This window comes from Cryptotermes secundus, unplaced genomic scaffold (genome assembly GCF_002891405.2).
Source record: "Cryptotermes secundus unplaced genomic scaffold, Csec_1.0 scaffold7, whole genome shotgun sequence".
In the NCBI taxonomy this organism is placed as follows: Eukaryota; Metazoa; Arthropoda; class Insecta; order Blattodea; family Kalotermitidae; genus Cryptotermes; species Cryptotermes secundus.
This window is the reverse complement of record NW_019727389.1, coordinates 1,284,164-1,297,146: the sequence shown is the minus strand read 5'-3', so window position 1 is coordinate 1,297,146 and position 12,983 is coordinate 1,284,164. Positions and strand designations below refer to the sequence as shown.

General features: G+C 39.6%; 1 protein-coding gene across 1 annotated transcript in view; it reads left to right on the top strand.

Annotated features, from left to right (window-relative positions):
- Nucleotides 1-2,333: 2,333 nt before the first annotated feature.
- Nucleotides 2,334-12,983, top strand: part of LOC111864614 — a 92,105-nt gene continuing 81,455 nt past the window's right edge. Inside the window, exon 1 of the mRNA XM_033751502.1 lies at nt 2,334-2,374. Within this exon, the coding sequence (XP_033607393.1) occupies nt 2,365-2,374 (10 nt within the window). The 5' untranslated portion in view covers nt 2,334-2,364. The remainder of the gene's footprint in view (nt 2,375-12,983) is intronic.

Below are 12,983 nucleotides of genomic sequence, written 5' to 3'. Positions count from 1 at the left end.
TGAAAGTTGAAATAGCATTCTCTCTCCGTATATCTACCTGTCTGACTATTATAATTTCCAATTAGCGGAAAAAATCGAGTTGGAACAGCGATGACCTATATCCTTCGACTTGAATATCGGTTGGATATCGGCTATTAGAATTTTCATTTTCCTTATTTATTCAGGCATTCCAAATTATATTAGGACGTATCCTTGTAAGAGGCCATGACTGCGTCTGCGTCCTTCCTAACCCTTTCAAAATTCACTATATAAAGTCTATAATTATCATCCAAACTCATCTGAGGAAACCTTACAATGGAATTAGTGCCGCCAAATAACTGACAGGTATTACTTTTCTGCGCCGGTCACGGTAGCTGAGCGGTCTAAGGCATGTACTGTCTTCGCTCGGAAGCCGGTATCGTGGGTTCGAATCCCACTCAGGGCATGGATGCTTGTGTGCGTTTTTCTGTGTTTGTCTAGAGGTAGAGGCCTTGCGACGAGCTGATCACCCGCCCAAGGAGTCCTACCGTATGTGTAAGATCTAGAAAAACCGAAATGAACGGAGAAGTTCATGGAGGTAGGCCTAGGCCCAGTGGGGCTGTAGTGCCAAGAAAAAAAAATTACTTTTCTGCAGGCGTATGAATAAAAGTAACAGGGCCTAAATGCCAGCCACGCTTTAAACAGAAATAGATAAATGTGTGAAGAGTCTTAAACCCTTCCATGTAAATAAGAGCAATATATTCTTCTTCGGGATATTTTTCCACTTACAGCGCACGTTCCTGTCAACCGAATACTCCTACATTATGTAATAAAAATGGGGTAATTATTAGTTCTGAGGTTCTGTTCTCGGGTTCAGAACGAGCATGCCTTCTAGCTTCTAAAACTACTAATATTATCAATAAATTTATTCATATCATATCGCCACAAAATTGTCTGCGTCACTTTACAATGATTCATTAGTTGTCATGACATTAAAGCATTCTACGTGTACAACATATTTCAAATTTCTCACTCACTTTGCATTTTCAGATTTTAAGACCGTATTTTGAACGCCATAATTGTTGTTCCTATTTTATACTCGTAATATAGGAAAGTCTCCATGTTGATATGGCTGAAGACAGAGAGTTAAAAAATTTCGAAGAGAAGATTGATGTGTTGTTCTCCATAGTCAACAAAATAAACAGGTATCAAACTTAATTGTACTGTAACCTACGTTTGGGGCCATCATTTCCACCCCACAATATATTTTTTTTTGGGGGGGGTGAGTAATCGGTCTCCAGGGCATAGACTGCTAGCAGTGGTACATCACATTTTCATTACGTGAGGTTGAGTTTGTTTTTGAAGTAGATCAGGATTTAAGAAATGCACAATACCTCTTGCGGAGCCGGGATAGCTCAGTCGGTATAGCGATGGGATAGCTGGGCGGCCGAGGTTCAATTTCTGAGGGGCAAGAGATTTTTCTGCATTCCACAGCGTCCATACCGGTTCTAAGTTAAACCCAAACTTCTATCAAAGGGGCACCGGCACCTCTTTCCTCGGGGATTAAGTGGCCTTGGCGTGAAGTTGATCACTCACCTCCACATAGTGCTGAGGTCAAGAATGGTGGAGCTATGCCTCCACTCCCTCACACATCTTTATAGCGTGGTGGTTACCTGAATATGGGGAAAATTATGCCTTTAACTTTCATCCTACCTCTTTAGACCCAAGTGCATGATAGTTATACAGTTTTCCTAAAATCGATCAATTACAATACAAGAATGAGCAAGAACATTTGGGACGGCCAAAGAAAATGTGGAGAGATCAGCTCGGAACATAACAGGTTTCTTAGTCTAATGCATGAGGAATAAGAATAATAAGAATACTGAATCAGGGATTGATCGGACAACTAATAGGACTTTGAAGAAGGAACACATTCATTCGGTGAGGTAAGGTAAAGCTGCCCCTGTACCTAATTAATTAAGCACAACGTCACCAAGCGTAATTGTCCTAACAAAAAGGCCGTACTTAAAGGGATTACAGGCTAGACTCTCCACTCATTTAAAATATCTGAAAGTGTTTTATTAAAACTGAAACTGAAAGAGGGAATAGTGGGATATTTAATTTGTGAATTATTTCATAGGCGTACTTTTGTTGACTAATTTCTCTCCACTGAAACATCGGATACGCTAGTGGGTTCATGGCCCACAGTTTGTACACGGCGGGAAGTGCTACGAAGGTGGAAGACGTATAAAATGACGAGAAAGTGGGCAACTCGGCTTCAGTTTAGATTTGTGTCGCACTGAGTGCATTGTGTGATTTGTTGCAAGAGAGTGGAGTTGTGTGATTAACAGAATGCTCACTAGGAGGACTGTGGCGCTCGCGTCACTGCTGGTCATTGCCCGCCTGATGCACAACGGTAAGGAGACACGGCTCAGGAAGGTGATGGTCACTCTGTGCATGGAATTGTGGCTTTGGAATGTGGATTCGTTTATTGTTTTCATGTGGCGAAGTGTCACTTTGGCTAAGAATGTGAGAGAATGGTGATACGTGTGGGAGAATAACACATTCGATGTGGACGGTTGACCGAGTGTGTGTTTTCAGTACGCGTTCAGGAGATAGCCGGTTGGACTTCCAGCCGGAGACCAAAATATATATGTTTTCGTGGTCTTCTTTTTCACTGTGTCTAGGATAATAGTATTAAAAAAGCCGAAAGCCACCTCACCCCCACCCCACTGCATTCGATGCCAAGTAAATTAAGCAAATAACCAAACCAACCAACTCCGGATGTTGGTAGTTACTGATACAGCAATATTATTAACAACCACAAGCTTGCTGTATCGTTTCTATGTCCCTGTAGGAGTCGATAAATGTAAATGACTGGTATCTTATGAATGACAGTTTCGAAATAAATCAATGTTAATGGATACGATTTTTTTTTTCATTTAATGACGCTGCCGGCATCTAGGATGCATAGCGTTGAATGGTAGAATGATTAATGCCTGATGAATTTGAAAGGATTTTAAAAAAGCGGCCGTCGCTTAGTCGAGGTTCTATGCCTCTATTTCCCTAGAAGGACTGAGGAAAACTAAGAAAACTTTCAGTGAAAACAGTCGGTGTTCTGGCAGATTTTCAATCCAACCTCGTCCCGCATACATCTCAAGATCGTTGCCACTACACCAACCTGCTCAGCGAGAAATTATCGAGCCGTATTAATATCATAAGATTGGGGAAGAGTTGTATTCCATGTTTCTTACTCGTTATTTTACAGCATCTGTGTTTCTCTTGCATCAAGGGTAATACTGAGCTATATACCAAATGCCTGTGTTTATTTCTCGGTTTATTTAAAAAATACAATTTCAATTAGACAAGTCGTGTGTTGAATAAAATGTCAGCATGATGAATATTCTATGTGACGGCTTTTTCGAGGAAGTATCTGACATATTCTAGTACAATTCAACGACAATTTTATGAAGTGACCGAGAAAAAACAAGAGAACTCTCAATGTACTCGTGGTCAAGATCGAAACTGGGTACCACCCAAACACTTCCGAAGCAAGAACACAACTCCCTGATTCCATTCGGTGGGTGCTTCTATTTTTAGCCGTATCATGTAAGGAGTGTGCCTGGAACTCAGGCGAGCGAGTTGTACGAACAGTGACTAATACAAGTACAGTTACGTACAGTTACGTAATGGTAACAAGTAAAGCGCTGTCATCTCCTACGGCCCGAAAGACACGAGTATTTAAGTGCATTTTTATAGTATGATATACGTAAAGATTATATAATACAAGAATATAGGGTTGCACTAAAACTGAGTAGAATATTTATTCAGTCAGTTATTTTCACACTGATCCATTTATTTTGTTTGCGGTTTCTCCAACGCCGCTGAAATATTTCGAACTAATTTTAACCTTATAGCATTGAAAGGGAGGATAAGTGATTATGGTTTGGAAAGAATGTCAACGGACCAGGTCTTGGTCTAAGTAGAGGTATTTTTCTAATCCGAAATTTGCGTGGAGGCACTCAGAAAAACCATAAAAATCCTCAGTCAGGATGGCGGTTCTCTCGCTCCGGATTCGAAATGGTCACCTTCAGAAAACAAGTCAGCAGCGTTACCGCTTGAGACAACTTGCTCGATCCTCATGTTCTCCATTTTAATTTACTGCGGAGACAAAGCATCTCATACAGGACTACAGGCTCACTCCTCTCCTTCCGGTATATAATGACGCTGTCAGTATCGAACGGATGATAAACGAATATGTAACAATTGGTAAAATTGAAGATGGCAGGGGAAACCGAGGTACTCAGAAAAGTACAGCCCCAACATCATTTTATTCACCACAGATTCCACATGACCTGAACTGGCATCGAACCCGGATTGCAGCGGTAGAAAGCAAGCCGAGCTATGGTACGGCAGAATTAAACATGTTTAATAATTTTTCTTCCTTGTGGTCCATCAAATATTCATATCGATACATGTTTTAAATTAAATTTATGAGCCTGAATAAGGCTTCTAGCCGATCACAGTGGCCGCGCGGTCTAAGGCATGAAATGTCTTCGCCCGATATAACATTGGGATCATGGGTTTGAATTCCACTCGAGGCATGGATGTCTGCCTTTATTCAGGGGCCTTGCGAAGGGCTAATAACCCATCCAAGGGGTCCCTACCGACTGTCTATAAGATCTAAATTCAAGAATTAATTATTTCTGAACATGCACAGGCCAGAGAGGCTTATTCGTCAAGGTAGAAGAAAAAAAAATAAGGCTGCATTGTACATCATGTGATAAATATTTTGTTAAGCCAAATCTTTTGTTTGACAACTTGATAAAGCTCAACCTATAAAGTAATGTCTGATATTGAGAGTTACGTACCAAGATTAAATTCACACAATTTTTAGTGTGGACCCCATCCACAATTCCAATTTTAATAAAAAGAAATTTCCATTATGTTCTGTTATGAAACATGCGGTCGAACAGACATGGCCTCCTTCTTGTGCGTTTATTTTGTATCAAACATGTACAAAAACTATCTAAAATTATGTGGGCTAGAAGCCCAACCAGGGAGTGCTAATGAGTGGGGTCGGCATTGCTAATTGCATTCAGCACAGAAATGATTTTCGCATCCCAATTGCCATTTTATCTGAAAGAGGAATGTTTATTTTTGAACACGACTGCCACTGTACAGAATTTTCCAAGGAAGAACCTCAATTTCTTACACCTCTGTCGGTTTTTTCTTTTGGGGGGGGTAATTTGTATTACATAAAATAATTTCGTACACAATTTGTGGGTACATTTACAATCTGTTTCTTTAAAAACTTTTCACACGCCTCGCTCCAGTGGTCGATTAGGCCCAGTTACTGCTTTGGAGCGAAGAGTTATGAAAAGATTTTGACAAACCGCCACGTTGTTTTTTTACATTCTACCAAAGTATAGCCCAAAAAGATTTTATCTTCAATAACTCCTTTTACCACATCACGTTTCAAGATTTTATATGAAGTACTACTCTTCAGAAGTTCGTATAACCGCCATGTTGGGTGCCCAACAGTCTTGCAGAAAAGAGAGGTAATGCTATGGATGATGAAAGAGAACAAACAGGCAGACGGACGTGAATTTCCAGATTGGGTAAAGCTATTGTACCTATGTGAGTTTTGAGGTTTCCGAGGTTTCCGAGGTTCTTAGTGTTCAGAATGTGGTCTTCTAGGTTATAACATCATGTAGTCTTGTAAATAGATACAAACGAGTCGGAGGAAGTTGCTACGTCCATCTTGATCTTATTCTAATACCATCTAATACAATTGTGGTCTTATGAGTTGTGACAGCGTCATACTGTTGGATAGATACGTGTATTTTGGATAAATATGCTGCCTCCATCTTAGGTTCAGATGTGGTCTTCTGGGTTGCGACACCGTCCATATTGTTTTGTTGGAACATACCAAAAATTTGAAATAGGGTGTTCTACGTCACTCTAAAACATTGGTACCTACTTACACGACTACACGTTGTCTCAATCCAGAAGACCACAATCTGAATGAATGTACCTCCTTTGTCTGGAACTGCACTGAACATTTAAAATATAGTAGAATGCTTAACATAATTTACTCTCCAAGAGAATGACAAAGCATATATTTTACTTTGCAGGAAACCATAACCTTACTGTAATATTTTATAACGAGGTTAAAGGAAGCAGTTGCCTCAGAACTCTAAACGACAGCATTAATTCTGACGAACTCTGTAGAGGGACGTTATTGGTTATGTATTTGTGGTTTCGTTAAATTCATTACCACTAGCTAAACTGCGGATCGAGAGCCGCATATGTACCTCTTGAATTCTTGATGCCTCTCGAAGGACAGTACATTAGTCAATCAAAATTTTAAGGAAGAATTAAAAATAAAAAGAATTTTGTGTGGAAATCACGTACCGAAACATACACGTCATCCAATCCTTGTCTACTTAAGGCCCCCAAACTTCTCAAAATTGTCTTACAAGACTCCGATATTGAGTAAGTTTCATTATCCGTGCTATGCCTATATATAGCGCCAAATGAAGGACTAATCCGAGAGGATGCGGAACAAATCGGTCGTGGCCAATGTCAGGGTACTCTCCGGGTCTTCGCTTGGAGAAAGAGAAAAACCGTGAAACCTCAGAATGTTCGATGTTAAGATAGATATTCGAACCAGGAACCTCCAGAATACAACAGGAAAGCGTTACTGCTTCAGCAAAGTTGATCTGTAGAGGGAGGATAAGAATTTCAACATCACTTCCTAATTACCTTACATGAGATGGCATTAAAAGCTCATAGGTTTTAGTCAGGAAGAAACTGCTCTGATGAAAGGACTCTAATGTGTTTCAACAGACATTTTATAGCCTAATATTTTAGATTAACCGTCACATAAATTCATACTCAAAGACATTCCTGCTTATATTCCTAATCATATATTACATGTATAATACACAGATACGGTAAAAATGTCCACTATTTTGAATCTTCTCCTCACAGCGTGGACACTTTCACCACTTTTTGTATACTCCGCATGAAGATGACGACCGGTTTACTGCCGAAACGTGCAGTGTGTGATTAGGGATAAAAATAAAAGGTTTTAATTATGAATTTGTGCAAAGAACAGTCTCAGTTACGAGAGAGAAACAACCAAAATACAATCATACAACAAAATAGTCAAGTCTATATTACAATCGTGCACTAAAATGACCTGATTGTGGGCTAATTCTGAAAACATCTCCCTCATATGAATTCCTGCCGATCACGGTGGCCGAGCGGTCTGAGGCATCAACTGTCTTCGCTCGCTCGAATGCTGGGATCGTGGGTTCGAATCCGACTCAAGGCATGCATATCTGTGTGTGCGTTTATTCCGTGTTTGTGTTGTCCTGCCTGTAGGTAGCGACCTTGCGACGGGCTGATCACTCGTCCAAAAATTTCGACAGCCTGTCTAAAAAAGATTACGAAATTGAAGAAGAGGTCACGGCCCAACAAAGGACTGTAGGGCCACTGATGAACGAATGAATGAAAATTAATTCATAATTGTGTTACTGCCTGAAATGTGCTTCAAAGACAGGATTGGCCACAACGACACTTCAGTTTCACTCTTCTAACGAGGAAAGTTACTCTAACAAGCTGTGCACTTATATGCACTTTCACTGCAGAATGCTTTAGCTTCCTATCTCAGCAGTATGAATATGAGTGGTGATGCATCCTTTATATGAGAGCGTAAAGCAAACGCTTAATTGCTAATTAATTGTACAATATTTTCAAATTTCATTCTCTCTTCAATTTTAATTTTTCCTTCTTCTTACGGAACAAGTGTCTGAAAATAATCTCCACTACAAGACAGGGATCAGTGAATAACTGTGGGCAAAGTATATAGAAAGAAGTGGTCATTGTATGAGATAATGTCCCAGCATTTACATTGGAGGGACTGGGGGCGGCAATTTTAGAAAAGCCTCGGGCAGAATGGCCGATCTCTGGGCAAAGATATGAATGCGGGACCTCCAGTATACGAACGATTGTTACCGACTCTATCTAAACATTCGGTAAATGACAAATTATAGATAAAATTAAAATATATTTATAAATTTACATAAATCTTTTACTACAATTCATCTTTAAGGACATACAAAATAAATGTCTCTATTCAGTCCAATGAAGACTATTATTTCATGATCCATATTTCTTTATTTTGACCCCCTTACCCGATTAGAGCCAGGACCTGACCTACCGTAGAGGATTCCTGAATCTACAATAAAATGGTCTCTATGCATACAGAGTCAGAATATGATCCCATTTTAAAGCGGCCTATGCTTGTTCCTTAATTTTCAAGTGTGTTATTTAATGACACACTCTGAGTAAAAAACGAACTTAGACAAGAAATTATGGAAAAAAAAACTGATCGCTAACTTTCCTTTCACTACAATCTGAGTATCTCATGCGACAAGTACAAATGAACTTTAACATGTGTGCGTAATAAAGTAAAAAAGCAATACAGTTTGGTAGGCTGCAATGTTGGTACGTGTTACTAATGGGGCGGTTTTACGAAGTACGCCGTTGATGATGGCCTCTGGTAGCATGATATACAAACCAAGTTTTTGATGATCCATTCAAGCATTCAATTAATATAATTACATCAACAAACTGATAGGCTGCAGCGCTGGACGGATTTATGAAGTACGCCATTTGGTTGCGTCGGCTGTCATGATACACATACCGACTTTCATGAAAAATATGTTCATTCAGGAAATATTAAAGTTTTGCCTCAACAATTTGAGAGGTTTCAATGTTGGTATTACTGATGTGATGAATTCATGAAGCAAGCCGATGAGATAGCCTCAGGTGGCATGATACATGTACCAAGTTTCATGACTATCTGTTCAGGAGTTCAGGTGATATTAATGTTATTACTTCAACAATTTGAGAGGCTGCAGTATTGATATTACTGAACTGAGGGATATATGAAGTACATCATTAAGATGGGTTCAGTTGCCATTATAAACAGAATATGATTTACGATGATCAGTTCAAACGTTACAAAGTTGTTGGGTGGGAGGGAACGGACACACACGCACACAGCAGGGAGATCTCATAAGCCTACTTTTATTTTTTCAAAATAAGGAAATTATGTTAAAAAAGATTAACCCGTTCATATGCACCATTCTGATTAATGTATTACGAGTATTTCAATGCATACAGTAGAGAACCGCGCGACGTGAAGGTATGCAAGCATCCAAGATTACTGTACCGGTAATTAATAAATAAATAGGCAGGAAGTTTCCTCCGCGGTTATTATATGCTTTTTAACATAACATCGCAGAATAAATCCAAGTAGAAGCCGATTACAGTGTTTGGTATGGAATATAACATGCATTTAACATATGACTGATGGAAGTGTACAAGAATGCAGGTTACAATTGCACGCCTCTCCCATAACGTAAATATAAACCGCAACAATAATCAAAGAGCAACCATTCATTATCTGAGGACTGGATCGTAAACATACGTTACCTATATACAGGTGGGAAAGGGGTTAACATTTATCATCCGCTGTCACGGCATCTGATTGCTGTTTAACAACTAAAACACTTTGAAATATACTGGGTGATGAAAACGATTTTATCTTAACAGAACGGTGAAAAACTACGTATATGAACGAAGTTGTACTGAATGTATTTAAACGTATGTATAAAAAGAATTATTATTTCAGACTCATTTGTTACACAGAGGAATATTTTACATTATGAATATTATAAATTGGTATTTTATTTATTGTTCAATAATATGTCTTTTGTGAGAACCAAAGTTGAATAGGATCCTCATTTTCTTGGATATTTCTTCAACCTGTGTTTTACACTGGTCGATTTCTGTGCTGAGGTTACCTTGTGACATGAAGGGGCACATTTTTTCGATTCTTTTTTGCAGTAACTCCGGGCACTGAAAGGGTTCTCTATGATTTCTGTACACTAAATCTTCGCTACTTTGAGACACTATAATGTAACGGACTTCGACGGAATGGAAGTTTTTGTCGTCCTGTCAGTTGTACTCAGTTGCTCGAAAGTCGATATCGTGGGTTCTGAGCCCGCTCCCATAATTCGTGTGTGTCCAGGTCTATCTGCATTTCCTACCGGCGGTAGAGCCCTTGCGATGGTCTGGCGCCAACCAGAAGTCCTATAACTTGACTTAATACAAATTCAGGAAATATAAACACAAAGAAGGCAAATCCTCGAATGGGGTCATAGTACCAAGAGGAAGAACATGATAAGTAAGTACTCGTAATTTATATTGAAGTGTGATAGGAAACAATGTCGCGCAATCGTGGAAAGTGCGAGAAACCCGATGGCGGGTTAGAATTCTGTACGGAGCATTAGCATGCAGACTCAGTCTTCCCATTGCTGTGTTATGTTGTCCCATGTCGCCTTAAAACGAACTGTTCTTGAGTCCAAAAAAATATCTAAACGAATGCTTTGTTTCAGAAGTCAATGTTATATCGAATCAGCCAGAGTGCCCAATAATGAAATTTTAAAATAATAATAATAATTCGATACGATCCTTGTATATTTACTTGCGAAATTTACTGTCCAGAGGCCAGACACAAAGTCAGAACAAGTAAGCAGAAAGAAACAACAGAAAACTTGCAAAATACAAAATAAGGCCGTCCAAATAATAATAATAATAATAATAATAATAATAATAATAATCCCATGGAAAGCAAAATTATCATCGATAGGGGAGAAAATTAAAATAAGTACATTTGCAAGAGGAAGGATTATACACGTACATACACGCCTAGAAATTGCGTAAAATCAGTGTTTCAATATTATGCAAGGCTCATTATAAAATATGATTAAGGACAACGTACAATGTTCTTGGCTCCGAACTTGTCAACGCCCCTGCAAACAACATTAACAGCTCATGCGCATCTAGCTGAGGGGCAATTTTTACATGAGGAGCAGGAACTGAACAAAGCGAGATCTCTGATATACTGGGCAGGTACTCGAAGACCAACAGTTTCCAAAACCGGACAGAATTTAGAATCGACGTCAACTTGAACAAGAAAGACTGCAGTAATAGTGATAATAATAATGAAAAAAAGATTAAAATATATATAGAATTACGATTTCGTCTGCTGTCTTGTGTAGCTAACTGTGAAACTTCGTCTCTTACATTAAGGGGTGTGCATATGCTGAGGATGTCTGAGAACAGGGTGCTGAGGAGAATATTTATATCGAAGAGGGAGGAAGCAACAGAAGGTTGGGAAAAACTGCATAATGAGGAGTTTCGTAATTTGTGTTCCTCACCAGACACCATTAGTATGATGCAGTCAAGGAGCATGTAGCACGGGTGGTAAAGAAGAGAAATTCTTACAAATGGTATGAAAACCTAAAGGAGAAAGAGTGCTTAGACAACATACTTGTAGACTGGAGGATAATGAAAGTGGATCTACAAGAAACAGGATGGGAACCTGTTGAGTGGATTCATCTGCCTCGGGATAGTAACCAGTGGCGAGCTCTTGTGAACACGTTAATGAACCTCTTGGTTTCATATAATGCTAGGAATTCCTTGATAAACTGAGTAACTACGAGTTTTTGATGAAGGACTCTTCTCCATACAGTTATTAGTTCGTTAGATGATGATGATGATGATGATATACCGGGGCAATATGAAGTGTGTAGCTCTGCTCTGCGAATTACAGAAACAAATCATAACCTCCATAGTCACGGCTGTCATAAGAAGAGAATATTTCATGCATAATTATGCAGAATAGCGTAAAAATGGAGTTCTTAGAAAAAAAAGATAAAATTAATGGCTCTGAGGACTTCAATGAAACTCGTATAAGGTGTGCAGAACATAAATTGGCCTCTGCTAATAGGATTTTTTTCTGCTCGGCTCTTTTACAGAGGCAAATCAGTTTCCATTTTGGACGTTAAAGATTGCAAATGTTATGTTCACATCGCCCGGTCTTTCAAAGCGTCGGACGCCGCTACAATCACGTGCATCACATCCACGGAATAGCCATCAAACTCTTCACTCGATCATCCACTGATCATGGGAAAAGAATGGTTCAAGCCGTAGTCCAAGAAAACGAGACCCTAATCTACACAGGTTGGGCCCTGGCCTCTTCTTCAGTTTCGTAATCTTTTCGTACAGATGGTAGGACTCCTTGGACGGGCGATCAGCCCTTCGAGAGGCCGCTACCTACGCACAGGACAACATAAACACAGAATAAACGCAGAGACAGACACCAATGCCTTCAGTGGGATTCGAACTCACGATCAAGCGTTTGCGCGAACGAAGACAGTTCATGCCTTAGACCGCGCGGCCACTGTGACCAGCCCGATAAGGATACAGTGTAATTAAATTACAAATAAAATCTTTAACCTTCAACACCGAAAATATTTTTCTGTGTAAAAGAACCAACAAAATGAATGAACTCCTTTGTACAAACACATAGATGTGTTCAACACAACTTCTGTGTCTTATTCATAACTGCACAGTTCATTTTTTACTGATAAAGAAATAAGTTATCATATATATTATGTTTACTGTACTTGGTCTCTTCTTTGGTTTAATCCTAAATTCAATATGGGTATGCACAAATGACTACTTAATTCTCTTAGCCTTGCGGGCAGAGCAGTATAACAGATTACTATACGAGTATATCTCTTTATGCCGGTCACGGTAGCCGAGCGGTCTAAGGCATGCACTGTCTTCGCTCACGTGGAAGCCGGGACCGTGGGTTCGAATCCCACTCAGGGCATGGATGTTTGTGTGCATTTTTCTGTGTTTGTGTACAGGTAGAGGCCTTGCGACGAGCTGATCACCCGTCCAAGGAGTCCTACCGAATGTGTAAGATCTAGAAAACCCGAAGTGAACGCTGAAGTTCATGGAGGTAGGCCTAGGCCCACTGGGGCTGTAGTGCCAAGGGAGAAAATATATATATATCTATTTATGGTTGTACAGCCCTCGTGGACCTTGGCCAATTTTTCAGTTTCTTAATCAATGCACAGTCAGTAAGACTCCTT